Source organism: Salmo salar, chromosome 03 (assembly GCF_965601325.2).
Source record: "Salmo salar chromosome 03, fSalSal1, whole genome shotgun sequence".
Taxonomy (NCBI): domain Eukaryota; kingdom Metazoa; phylum Chordata; class Actinopteri; order Salmoniformes; family Salmonidae; genus Salmo; species Salmo salar.
The window spans coordinates 94030619-94045000 of NC_138293.1; the positions used below are offsets into that span (position 1 = coordinate 94030619).

The 14382-nt window shown below is 42.9% G+C and overlaps 1 protein-coding gene across 2 annotated transcripts in view; it reads left to right on the plus strand.

Moving 5' to 3' along the window:
* The first annotated feature begins 208 nt into the window (after positions 1-208).
* Positions 209-14382, plus strand: part of LOC106568787 (protein sidekick-2) — a 767299-nt gene continuing 753125 nt past the window's right edge. For both annotated transcript variants that reach the window (XM_045715764.2, XM_045715765.2), the window contains exon 1: positions 209-606. In XM_045715764.2, the coding sequence (XP_045571720.1) occupies positions 456-606 (151 nt within the window). In that variant the 5' untranslated portion in view covers positions 209-455. The remainder of the gene's footprint in view (positions 607-14382) is intronic.

Genomic DNA, 14382 nt, shown 5'->3' on the forward strand with positions numbered 1-14382 from the left:
CAAACACTTTAAAGCCTAAATGTAGGTGCTATTTAATTGTTTTGATAACCTGGTCATCGGATGATTGTTTTTAACTCCTGCTTTCCGATGTAGGATTTTTTAAATGTAATTTAAGTTTTTAATTGTAATTCCGAATTTTAAGTACAGTGATTTGATTTCAATGTTCACACACCTTCCATAGATTTGGAATTAAACAGTGGTTCAATTGACTCCGCCTAGCAAGCTCCTGCGGGATTTATCCACGGGGCTCCAGTTCTATACAACTACATGCAACACAAGGCACGCCTGCTGCCCCACACTCTCCTCGCTCACCGACTAGCTTTCCTCTCCGGTTTACTCGTTCACATCGGTGAGCGATAGACTACTTTCACACAGGACTAGTAGGAGTCGCTGGACTAGGAGGCAGGACCGACTCGCTCGCTCTCACGGGAGGCTGTGTGTGGCAGCCAAGCAACATGTTACCAAAACGGCGAACTCGCTCTGCTGACTTGACGGGGATACCGGGGATGCCGACCGGGACGATGTTCGGCGGTTCGGCGGGACTGAAGTGGCTCTCCTGTTGGATTCTGATGTCAGCGATGTGTTTCCACCACGTAGCAGCACAAGGTAAGGACTTCACAGTCACACAAATGTTACTTTTTAATATTGTTGTAGCCTCACCAAAAGAGGCGACAGAAGTGAACTGTCAACTGTCTTCTAAATCTCCATGGTGACAACCAGATGGCTTGAGCGGAGCCTGACGAGATGCGCTCTGCCACTTCATTTAGATTCTCGGGGAACTGGACAGCTGCCTTATACAACATGCAAGACCTTTCTTCAACTGTAACGTTATAGATAGACAGTGTGCTTTAATTTGCTGGGCTGCAGTAGTCACTCTCCCCTAGCTGTTTTCTAACTATGATACAGATTGATAGATCACAGAAAATACACACTTTCAGTATAATTATTGTGCAGTAGCTACTGTAGCCCCACTTCTACAACCCTCCCAAGCAAGTTCAAAGTACATTTTCCCCCAGCCAAATCACCCTCTTATGTTCTGCAGAATGAATTCCATCCCGTTCCCATTGAGAAAAGATTGAAAGTGTATTGTAGGTGCCCATCCAAGGGATATTTAATGGAAGACTGTGGAAAACGGTTCAAAGTGGGCTAGATCATTTCGCACGTTTCTATTGGGCTTTGTTTCTGCATATAAAACACCTTCATGTGACTATGTGACTATCAATAAGGGGATAATTATGGATCAAAGTTATTGATTTATTCAAATGTATCTATAGGCTATTCAATAGACTATGCTTTCTACCAAGTAATAGTCTACTGTAGAAAAGACTATGTGATGCCTGGAAAATATAAAAAATCCTCTCACTTTGTGCAGCTTTTCATTTAAACAATTTGTTCAGTAATCACCAATAGTTATGGATCTCACTTATTAATTAATTGAACGATATCTGTATTCAGTACTCTTAATGATTAATTTAAAGGCTCCTGAATGGTGCAGCGGTCTAAGGCACTGCATCTCAGTGCTAGTATAACCGATGTGAAATGGCTAGTTAGTTAGCGGGGTGCGCGCTAATAGCGTTTCAATCGGTGACGTCACTCGCTCTGAGACCTTGAAGTAGTTGTTCCCCTTGCTCTGCAAGGGCCGTGGCTTTTGTGGAGCGATGGGTAACGATGCTTCGTGGGTGGCTGTTGTTGATGTGTGCAGAGGATCCCTGGTTCAAGCCCAGGTAGGGGCGAGGGACGGAAGCTATACTGTTACACTAGAGGCGTCACTACAGACACCCTGGTTTGAATCCAGGCTGTATCACAATCAGCCATGATTGGGAGTCCCATAGGGCAGTGCACAATTGGCCAGTGTAGGCCGTCATTGTAAATAAGAATTTGTTCTTAACTGACTTGCCTAGTTTAAATAAATAAAGGTATCAGTATTCAGGACTCTTATTGATTCATTTAAAGGTATCAGTATTTAGTATTCTTATTTATTCATTTAAAGGTATCAGTATTCAGTACTCTTATTGATTCATTTAAAGGTATCAGTATTCAGTACTCTTGCTACCATGTAAGACATACTAGGAAAGAAAAAGGCTAGACAAAGGACATATTGTTGGAGAGAGGAGAGGCTTGAGGCTTGGAGAGATTGAGGCTGAATAGGCGGAAGGACATACGATTCATATGGGCATTTCCATGTAAAAGGACCCATGAGCACTGTCGTGTCTTTGGCATCATTAAGGTGAAGGCTTATTTTATCAAATCAATTCTCTGTAATTATTATTACGTGATTAAACTAATCATGTAAATTGAATTAACTAGGAAGTTGGGGCACCACGGAAAACCTTCAGATTACAAAGTTATAATTTTTTGAATATAACTCTTAAGATATTTTAATATCTGATCAATTAGTCTTCTATTAATGAATTATTCTTTACCTCACGTCAGTCTCATCTGAACGTTGTTAATTGTTGTTTATCTGCACGAACCCAACCTTTACTATAAATCATCCATACACCAATTGGCTTAATCATTTATTTACTAACTAACTAATTAATCACAGAAATGCATAAACAAACAAACAGTAGATAATGGTTAGTAACAAATGATAGGGAACATTCCCTAGTGGGCTAAGCCGAATTGATGGGTTCGTGGAAAAGGGAAGTGGGTGAGGACTGAGAAAGAAGCGGGAAAGACAAAAGGGATCACTAGACACAGTTGATAATTATATTAATTGAAATGCTAATCCTTGGTACATGAACGCTCACTCATTCGGGAATAATTGTAATCAATATATATTTACACCCATGTGTCGTTGTGATCTTCTCTGTTGGAATCCGATCTGTCTGCTGGAGAGTTCATCTGAGTCTCTCTCTTTCTGTTTCCCTGAAGATCAAAGTCTTTCGTGGTTAGAATGGATACTTCAGAGTACCATTCAGAAATGTTCTCATAGATGTTTCGGTGGTTGTCGGTATTCTCGTCCCAGGTTTACATCATTTCTAGCTGCAGACCGAGCTATGTGTGGTCTTAACTATTCACAATCACAGCTCACGCTGTGGGTTTGCTTAGTCTGAAGAGGATTTCCTCAGGAGGGGGTTTTATTCGTAACAGTAGAAAAGGCGGTTCCATGACGCCAGATAATGTCTGTGCTCACGGGGGCGGGCCAATGACTTAGTTCAACTTTAAAGAGAATACAATTCTCTCAAAATTCAAGGTTAACATCACACTACATCATTTCACAAATAGTTTCATCTTTACTCATTCATTTTATACAAGAATTATACAAACACCATAATTGAAAAATGTACATATTCAGAGATATAGTTATGTGTGTTTCCTGTCCTTCGTGAGGTCACCAAATGAAACACACTCAACATAACTGTCCCTTAAGTGTCCACGGACCCTTCCCACATTCTCGCAAGTGGACATATAGTTGAATTTTCCCATTTTGGGGATTTAGGAGTTCGGCCACGTGAAATCCTTTGTTCACTCTCTGATCTCTCTCTGCATGAAAAGGGGGAGATAGTCTCCGCCAGGAATTTACGACCTGAGATAACAAAACTTGGGTGTAGGAGAGAGTGAGAGAGGGGGAAATCACAATCTACACCCAGAAAGGGCCACGTCATGACAGCACCAACATGTGAAGTTCATAGGTGCATGTCAACTCAGATGTCAAATGAAAGCTAAGAGTCTATACTGTTTAGAAATGAAGGCATATATACGTTTTTTAACCATGTTCCATCCTAGGCTTTAATTTCTTGTTAACCTCTTGGGGCTAGGTGGGACGCTAGCGTGCCACCCGTGGTGCACTCCATCAACAGCAGGTGCATTTCAAGAGCGGCAAATTTGAATCCAAATAAATGTCAAAATTCAAATTTTTCAAAAATACAACTATGTTACACCATTTGAAAGATAAACATCTCCTTAATCTAACCACGTTTTACGATTTCAAAAAGGTTTTACGGCGAAAGCATAAATTTAGAGTATGTTAGGACAGTACATTTACAAGAGTTGTGTGTAATGTTTTGTCAAGTCAAAGACAGGGTCACCAAAACCATAAAACCAGCTAAAATGATACACTAACCTTTTACAATCTCCATCAGATGACACTCCTAGGACATTATGTTAGACAATGCATGCATTTTTAGTTCTATCAAGTTCATATTTATATACAAAAACAGCGTTTTACTATGGCATTGATGTTGAGGAAATCGTTTCCCTCCAATAACCGGCAGTCAAGTCAGCGTCACAAATTAAATAATTAAAATTAGAAAACATTGGTAAAATATTATATTGTCATTTAAAGAATTATAGATTTACATCTTTTGAACGCAATCAACTTGCCAGATTTAAAAATAACCTTACTGGGAAATCACACTTTGCAATAATCTGAGCACTGTGCCCAGAAAAATACGCGTTGCGATACAGACTAGACGTCATGTTGGGGAGATCTAAAATCGAAAATACTATGTAAATAATCCATTACCTTTGATTCTCTTCATCAGATGTCACTTCCAGGTATCACAGGTCCATAACGAATGTAGTTTTGTTCAAAAAAGCTCATAATTTATGTCCAAAAATCTCCGTCTCGTTAGCACATGATGTAAGCCAGCCGGACTTCTCGTCATGAACGAGGGGAAAAAATATATTTCCGTTCGTTCAAACATGTCAAACGTTGTATAGCATAAATCATTAGGGCCTTTTTTAACCAGAACATGAATAATATTCAAGGTGGACGAATGCATAGCCTTTTATAACGTATTGGAACGAGGGTACCCAACATGAAGTAGCGCGCCAGGTGTCTAATGGGACATCACCGTTCCATGGCTCTTGTTCGGTCAGATCTCCCTCCAGAAGACTCAAAACACTTTGTAAAGGCTGGTGACATCTAGTGGAAGCAATAGGAAGTGCCAAAATATTCCTAAACCCCTGTGTTTTTCAATGGGATAGGTTTAAACTCAATACAACACATCAGGTATCCACTTCCTGTCAGAAAATGTCTCAGGGTTTTGCCTGCCAAATGAGTTCTGTTATACTCACAGACACCATTCAAACAGTTTTGGAAACTTTAGAGTGTTTTCTATCCATATATAATAAGTATATGCATATTCTAGTTACTGGGTAGGATTAGTAACCAGATTAAATCGGGTACATTTTTTTTATCCAGACGTGCAAATGCTGCCCCCTAGACCCAACAGGTTAACCTGTTAGGGCTAGGGGGCAGTATTGACACGGCCGGATAAAAAACGTACCCGATTTAATCTGGTTACTACTCCTGCCCAGTAACTAGAATATGCATATCATTATTGGCTTTGGATAGAAAACACCCTAAAGTTTCTAAAACTGTTTGAATGGTGTCTGTGAGTATAACAGAACTCATATGGCAGGCCAAAACCTGAGAAGATTCCATGCAGGAAGTGGCCTGTCTGACAAGTTGTGTTTCATCTTGGCTCTTTTTATTGAAGACTGAGGATCTTTGCTATAACATGACACTTCCTACAGCTCCCATAGGCTCTCAGAGCCCGGGAAAAAGCTGAACGATATCGAGGCAGCCTCTGGCTGAAACACTTTATCGCGTTTGGCAAGTGGTCGATCAGAGTACTATGGGCTTAGGCGCGTGCCCGAGTCGACCCCATGCTTTATTTTCTTTCGTCTGTTTACCTAAACGCAGATTCCCGGTCGGAATATTATCGTTTTTTTATGAGGAAAATGGCATAAAAATGTATTTTAAACAGCGGTTGACATGCTTCGAAGTACGGTAATGGAATATTTAGAAATTTTTAGTCACGAATTGCGCCATGCTCGTCACCCTTATTTACCCTTTCGGATAGTGTCTTGAATGCACGAACAAAACGCCGCTATTTGGATATAACTATGGATTATTTTGAACCAAACCAACATTTGTTATTGAAGTAGAAGTCCTGGGAGTGCATTCTGACGAAGACAGCAAAGGTAATAACATTTTTCTTATATTAAATCTGACTTTGGTGAGTGCTAAACTTGCTGGGTGTCTAAATAGCTAGCCCTGTGATGCCGGGCTATCTACTGAGAATATTGCAAAATGTGCTTTCACCGAAAAGCTATTTTAAAATCGGACATATCGAGTGCATAGAGGAGTTCTGTATCTATAATTCTTAAAATAATTGTTATGCTTTTTGTGAACGTTTATCGTGAGTAATTTAGTAAATTCACCGGCAGTGTTCGGTGGGAATGCGAGTCACATGCTAGTCACATGCTAATGTAAAAAGCTGGTTTTTGATATAAATATGAACTTGATTGAACAAAACATGCATGTATTGTATAACATAATGTCCTAGGGTTGTCATCTGATGAAGATCATCAAAGGTTAGTGCTACATTTAGCTGTGGTTTGGGTTTATGTGACATTATATGCTAACTTGAAAAATGGGTGTCTGATTATTTCTGGCTGGGTACTCTGCTGACATAATCTAATGTTTTGCTTTCGTTGTAAAGCCTTTTTGAAATCGGACAGTGTGGTTAGATTAACGAGAGTCTTGTCTTTAAAATGGTGTAAAATAGTCATATGTTTGAAAAATTGAAGTTTTTGCATTTTTGAGGAATTTGAATAACGCGCCACGGGATTACACTGGCTGTTGAGTAGGTGGGACGCAAGCGTCCCACCTAGCCCATAGAGGTTAAAGAGATGGAAAAGGAGTCTTAGAGAAAAATAGAAATATATCAATTCACAACAATGATGAAGTAAAGACCCCTGCCAACTAATATCAACAATTATTTTTAGTTTTGGAGAAATGATTTACCTTCTGTAAGTTTAAGAAACATTGCCTTGTGTCTTGTAATTCCGTTACCAAAAACCCACAAGATATTTTCTTATTCCTCAACCTCATAAAGAGGGAGGAGGATAATGAACGTTCACAGAAGTAACATGTCAAGTTAGGCTTGGAGTATTAGTTAATCATAGGGTTTTCACTGATATCAAGTTGGATTTGGAATGATTAAGTGATTCAAAATCTGTAACGGAATAATTTCAATTAACTGCAGTTGAATAAGCTACAATGGGAAATCATAGTAGTCACAAACCACAGTGGAGTCTCCTGTTACTGTCCTCCCCTCCACTGACATACTGTTATGTTCAGCTGATAGAGTCTCCTGTTACTGTCCTCCCCTCCACTGACATACTGTTATGTTCAGCTGATAGAGTCTCCTGTTACTGTCCTCCCCTCCACTAACATACTGTTATGTTCAGCTGATAGAGTCTCCTGTTACTGTCCTCCCCTCCACTGACATACTGTTATGTTCAGCTGATAGAGTCTCCTGTTACTGTTCTCCCCTCCACTGACATACTGTTATGTTCAGCTGATAGTCTCCTGTTACTGTTCTCCCCTCCACTGACATACTGTTATGTTCAGCTGATAGAGTCTCCTGTTACTGTCCTCCCCTCCACTGACATACTGTTATGTTCAGCTGATAGAGTCTCCTGTTACTGTCCTCCCCTCCACTGACATACTGTTATGTTCAGCTGATAGTCTCCTGTTACTGTCCTCCCCTCCACTGACATGCTGTTATGTTCAGCTGATAGAGTCTCCTGTTACTGTCCTCCCCTCCACTGACATACTGTTATGTTCAGCTGATAGAGTCTCCTGTTACTGTCCTCCCCTCCACTGACATACTGTTATGTTCAGCTGATAGTCTCCTGTTACTGTCCTCCCCTCCACTGACATGCTGTTATGTTCAGCTGATAGTCTCCTGTTACTGTCCTCCCCTCCACTGACATACTGTTATGTTCAGCTGATAGAGTCTCCTGATACTGTCCTCCCCTCCACTGACATACTGTTATGTTCAGCTGATAGAGTCTCCTGTTACTGTCCTCCCCTCCCCTCCACTGACATACTGTTATGTTCAGCTGATAGAGTCTCCTGTTACTGTCCTCCCCTCCACTGACATACTGTTATGTTCAGCTGATAGTCTCCTGTTACTGTCCTCCCCTCCACTGACATACTGTTATGTTCAGCTGATAGTCTCCTGTTACTGTCCTCCCCTCCACTGACATACTGTTATGTTCAGCTGATAGAGTCTCCTGTTACTGTCCTCCCCTCCACTGACATACTGTTATGTTCAGCTGATAGTCTCCTGTTACTGTCCTCCCCTCCACTGACATACTGTTATGTTCAGCTGATAGTCTCCTGAACATGCCCCCTAGCCCTAACAGGTCTGCAAAGTTCTTTTAGTAAATTAGTTTTGTGAACATTTCTGTTTAAATTGTTCAAAGTAGTCATTTTGCATATAATTGTATGGTTTGTTAAAGTGAAATCAATGGTTTTTTTTGTTTGGCATACATTTTAAGTGAAACATCTGAGTCAAAGTGTAATTCCGTGGTGTTGCCCATACCACACCTGTATCCCACCTTCTTAATGTGTATTGATATTCTTCAGAGCAAAAAACCCTTTAACTTACAAACCCCTACTTACCATAGTTATTCATTCAAGATTCCAATCGAATGGCTGTTTTTAAAACATCAGTGAATTTGAAGCATGTGCAGGAAACTGATAACCCATTGAGATCAACACACAACCATGTTGCCTTAGAAAACCTGGCCTTGGCTTGGCAGTTCATTCATGCATCATGGAGTGCACTTGGCAATGCATCCTGCATCTTACAATCTCAGCTCAGAGTGCTGGAGTGTGTGTGTTACAAGGAGCATACCGGTAATCATTGGGACCTGTTTGTCTGTGAACAGGTTGACATTGAGCTATAAAGGACTCCCATGCATTCTTATCTGTATATGTGTGTTTAAAAAATAAATAATAATAATATATATATTTCACCTTTATTTAACCAGGTAGGCTAATTTTAGAACAAGTTCTCATTTACAACTGCGACCTGGCCAAGATAAAGCACAGCAGTGCGACACAAACAACAACACAGAGTTACATGGAATAAACAAGCGTACAGTCAATAACACAATAGAAAAAAAAAGAAAGCCTATATACAGTGTGTGCAAATGGCGTGAGGAGGTAAGGCAATAAATAGGCCATAGCAGCGAAGTAATTACAATTTAGTAGATTAGCCTGTTAGGGCTAGGGGGCAGTATTGACATGGCTGGATAAAAAACGTACCCGATTTAATCTGGTTACTACTCCTGCCCAGTAACTAGAATATGCATATAATTATTGGCTTTGGATAGAAAACACCCTAAAGTGAGTATAACAGAACTCATATGGCAGTCAAAACCCTGAGACAAATCCTGACAGGAAACTGAAATCTGATGTGTGGATATCACTTCAAACATTTGCCATTGAAACACACAGTGGCTTGCGATTCATTTAGCACTTCCTGAAGCTTCCACTAGATGTCCCCAGTCTTTACAAAGTGTTTGAGCCTCCCACCATCAAAATTGACTGAAAGAGAGGATGTTTACCTTGGTCACAGGAAATGGCCCATTACCATTGTGACGTCGGCGCCCATGGGTACTCTCCCTTTTCGAAACGTTTTGAAAGACAATGCAACCATCCCAATGGAATATTATTGAAGCCCTGGTTGAAAAAGCCCCTAAAGATTTATGCTATACAACGTTTGACATGTTTGAACGAACTTAAATATATATTTTTTGCTCATTCCTGACGACAAGTCAGACGCACACGGTACATTTTCACTAGCCTTCGGAGCGCGCTAACGCTATTGGGACATAAATTATTAACTTTTTTGAACAAAACTACATTTGTTATGGACCTGGGATCCCTAGAAGTGCCTTCTGATAAAGATAATCAAAGGTAAGAGATTATTTACAATAGTATTTTTGATGGTTGATCGTTCCAAGATGGCTCAAAACATGTATAGGCTAGACTATTTTTCTGGGCATACCACGTCGTTTATTGCAAAGTGTGATTTCCCAGTAAAGTTATTTTTAAATCTGGCAAAGAGATGGCATTCAAGACATGTTAATCTATAAGTCTTTGAATGACAATATTACATTTTAACAATGTTTTCGAATAGTAATTTTGTAAATTGTAGCGCTAATAAACCGGAAGCATTTGAGGCAAAAGATTTTCTGAACGTCATGCGCCGATGTAAAATGCTGTTTTTAGATATAAATATGAACTTTATCGAACAAAAAATGCATGTGTTGTGTAACATGATGTCCTAGGAGTGTCATCTGATGAAGGTTGTCAAAGGTTAGTGCTGCATTTAGCTGTGTTTTGGGTATTTGTGATGCATGCTAGTTGCTTTGAAAATGGCTGTGTGATTATTTCTGGCTGGGTACTCTGCTGACATAATCTAATGTTTTGCTTTTGCTGTAAAGCCTTTTTGAAATCGGACAACGTGGTTCGATTCAAGAGAGGTGTATCTATAAAACGGTGTAAAATAGTCATATGTTTGAGAAATTGAAGTTATAGCATTTATGAGGTTTTGCATTTAGCGTGACGCGATTCCACTGGCTGTTGATTAGGGTGGGACGCAAGCGTCCCACTGGCCCAGAGAGGTTAACACTGAAGTGATAGATGAGCAGATGATGATGTGTAAGTAGTGATACTGGTGTGCAAAAGAGCAGAAAAGTAAATAAAAACAATATGGGGATGAGGTAGGTAGATTGGGTGGGCTATTTACAGATGGACTATGTACAACTGCAGCGATCAGTTAGCTGCTCAGATAGCTGATGTTTAAAGTTAGTGAGGGAAATGTAAGTCTCCAGCTTCAGCGATTTTTGCAATTCGTTCCAGTCACTGGCAGCAGGGAACTGGAAGGAAAGGCTGCCAAATGAGGTGTTGGCTTTGGGGCTGACCAGTGAGATATACATGCTGGAATGTGTGCTACGGGTGGGTGTTGTTATCGTGACCAGTGAGCTGAGATAAGGCGGAGATTTACCTAGCATAGACTTGTAGATGACCTGGAGCCAGTGGGTCTGGCGAAGAATATGTAGCGAGGGCCAGCCGACTAAAGCATACAGGTCGCAGTGGTGTGTGTGTGTCTGTGTGTGAAAATAGATTGTTATAGGAAGCCTCTTGTTATGCTGAGCCCAGCTCCACAATATAACCTATACGCATCTAGCCAGAACCCAGCTCCACTATAGAACCTATAGCCATCTAGCCAGAACCCAGCTCCACTATAGAACCTATAAGCATCTAGCCAGAACCCAGCTCCACTATAGAACCTATAAGCATCTAGCCAGAACCCAGCTCCACTATAGAACCTATAAGCATCTAGCCAGAACCCAGCTCCACTATAGAACCTATAAGCATCTAGCCAGAACCCAGCTCCACTATAGAACCTATAAGCATCTAGCCAGAACCCAGCTCCACTATAGAACCTATAAGCATCTAGCCAGAACCCAGCTCCACTATAGAACCTATAAGCATCTAGCCAGAACCCAGCTCCACTATAGAACCTATAAGCATCTAGCCAGAACCCAGCTCCACTATATAACCTATAGCCATCTAGCCAGAACCCAGCTCCACTATAGAACACATAACCATCTAGCCAGAACCCAGCTCCACTATAGAACCTATAACCATCTAGCCAGAACCCAGGACAAACATGGGGATGAAAAGGAGGAGGATGAAGATGATGATGAAGATAAGATGAAGTTGAGGATGAAGAGGAGGATGATGAAGATTAAGAAGATGAAGAGGAAAAGGAGGAGAAGGAGGACGGGGAAGAAGAAGAGGATGATAAAGCTGATGATGATGATGAAGATGAGAAGGACAAAGAGGAGGAGGAAGAGGAGGAGGTGTTGATTGAGACAGGGACTGAGAGGCTAGAGGACTGTGGACTCCCCCTTCTCCTCCTGGTGTCTCTGAAGCAGCAGGCATCTCATCTCCGCATGGGGGGCTGTTGGTTCTGGACATGCCTCACTAATGAGTGGCACAGACTGTGTGAATGTGTAGGTGTGTGTGTGTGTGTGTGTGTGTGTGTGTGTGTGTGTGCCTGAAACTGTCTATGTGTGTGTGTGCACGTTCGTGTGTGTGACTAAATCTGAGTGTATGTGTGTGACTGGCTGTGTTTGGTGTGTGTTTGTGTGTGACGGAGTGTGTTTGTCTATGTCAGTCAATCAGTCAGTCAGATCCTCTCTTCTCCCAGTCTGTGATCGTCTCTCCCAGGGGGAGCGAGGGGGGATTAAGGCGAGGCAGTCTCAGAGGTTTCTAGAAATGAGAGAAACACAAAGGTACTACAGTGTCGTGAGAGAGACAGGATGTACTACAGTGTCGTGAGAGAGAGAGAGAGGAGGTCCGGCAGTGTCGAGAGAGAGGAGGTCCGGCAGTGTCGAGAGAGAGAGAGGAGGTCCGGCAGTGTCGAGAGAGAGAGAGGAGGTCCGGCAGTGTCGAGAGAGAGAGAGGAGGTCCGGCAGTGTCGAGAGAGAGAGAGGAGGTCCGGCAGTGTCGAGAGAGAGAGAGAGGAGGTCCGGCAGTGTCGAGAGAGAGAGAGAGGAGGTCCGGCAGTGTCGAGAGAGAGAGAGAGGAGGTCCGGCAGTGTCGAGAGAGAGAGAGAGAGAGGAGGTCCGGCAGTGTCGAGAGAGAGAGAGGAGGTCCGGCAGTGTCGAGAGAGAGAGAGGAGGTCCGGCAGTGTCGAGAGAGAGAGAGGAGGTCCGGCAGTGTCGAGAGAGAGAGAGAGGAGGTCCGGCAGTGTCGAGAGAGAGAGAGGAGGTCCGGCAGTGTCGAGAGAGAGAGAAAGAGGAGGTCCGGCAGTGTCGAGAGAGAGAGAGGAGGTCCGACAGTGTCGAGAGAGAGAGAGGAGGTCCGACAGTGTCGAGAGAGAGAGAGGAGGTCCGACAGTGTCGAGAGAGAGAGAGGAGGTCCGACAGTGTCGAGAGAGAGAGGAGGTCCGACAGTGTCGAGAGAGAGAGAGGAGGTCCGACAGCGTTGTGAGAGAGAGAGGAGGTACGACAGCGTTGTGAGAGAGAGAGGAGGTACGACAGCGTTGTGAGAGAGAGAGGAGGTACGACAGCGTTGTGAGAGAGAGAGGAGGTACGACAGCGTTGTGAGAGAGGAGGTACGACAGTGTTGTGAGAGAGGAGGTACGACAGTGTTGTGAGAGAGGAGGTACGACAGTGTTGTGAGTGAGAGAGGAGGTACGACAGTGTTGTGAGAGAGAGAGGAGGTACGACAGTGTTGTGAGAGAGAGAGGAGGTACGACAGTGTTGTGAGAGAGAGAGAGAGAGAGAGGAGGTACGACAGTGTTGTGAGAGAGAGAGAGGAGGTACGACAGTGTTGTGAGAGAGAGGAGGTACGACAGTGTTGTGAAAGAGAGGAGGTACGACAGTGTTGTGAAAGAGAGAGGAGGTACGACAGTGTTGTGAGAGAGAGAGGAGGTATGACAGTGTTGTGTGAGAGAGATGAGTAGTAGGACATTGTTTTGAAGGAGAGAGGAGGTAGGATAGTGTTGTGAAGTAGAGAGGAGCAGTAGGACAGTGTTGTGAGAGAGAGAGGCGGTATGACAGTGTTGTGAAGGAGAGAGGAGCAGTAGGACAGTGTTGTGAGATAGAGGAGGTACGACAGCATTGTGAGTGAGAGAGAGGAGCAGTAGAGTGTTGCGAGAGAAAGAGGAGGTACGGCAGTGTTGTGAAGGAAAGAGGAGGTTTGACAGTGTCGTGAGAGAGAGGAGGTACGACAGTGTTGTGAGAGAGAGAGGAGGTACAACAGTGTTGTGAAGGAGAGAGGAGGTACGACAGTGTTGTGAAGGAGAGAGGAGGTACGACAGTGTTGAGAGAGGGAGGAGGTACGACAGTGTTGAGAGAGAGGAGGTACGACAGTGTTGTGAAAGAGAGAGGAGGTACGACAGTGTTGTGAAAGAGAGAGGAGCTACGACAGTGTTGTGAAAGAGAGAGGAGGTACGACAGTGTTGTGAAAGAGAGAGGAGGTACGACAGTGTTGTGAAAGAGAGAGGAGGTATGACAGCATTGTAAAGGAGAGGAGGTACAACAGAATTGTAAAGGAGAGAGGAGGTAAGACAGTGTTGTGAGAGAGAGGAGCAGTAGGAAAGTGTTGTGAGAGAGAGGCGGTATTACAGTGTTGTGAAGGAGAGAGGAGCAGTAGGACAGTGTTGTGAGAGAGAGGAGGTACGACAGCATTGTGAGTGAGAGAGAGAGGAGCAGTAGAAGAGTGTTGGGAGAGAAAGAGGAGGTACGACAGTGTTGTGAGAGAGAGAGGAGGTACAACAGTGTTGTGAAGGAGAGAGGAGGTACGACAGTGTTGTGAGAGAGAGGAGGTACAACAGTGTTGTGAAGGAGAGAGGAGGTACGACAGTGTTGTGAGAGAGAGGAGGTAAAACAGTGTTGTGAGAGAGAGAGGAGGTACGACAGTGTTGTGAGAGAGAGAGGAGGTACGACAGTGTTGAGAGAGAGAAAGGAGGTATGACAGTGTTGTGTGAGAGAGATTAGTAGTAGGACAGTGTTGAAGGAGAGAGGAGGTAGGATAGTGTTGTGAAG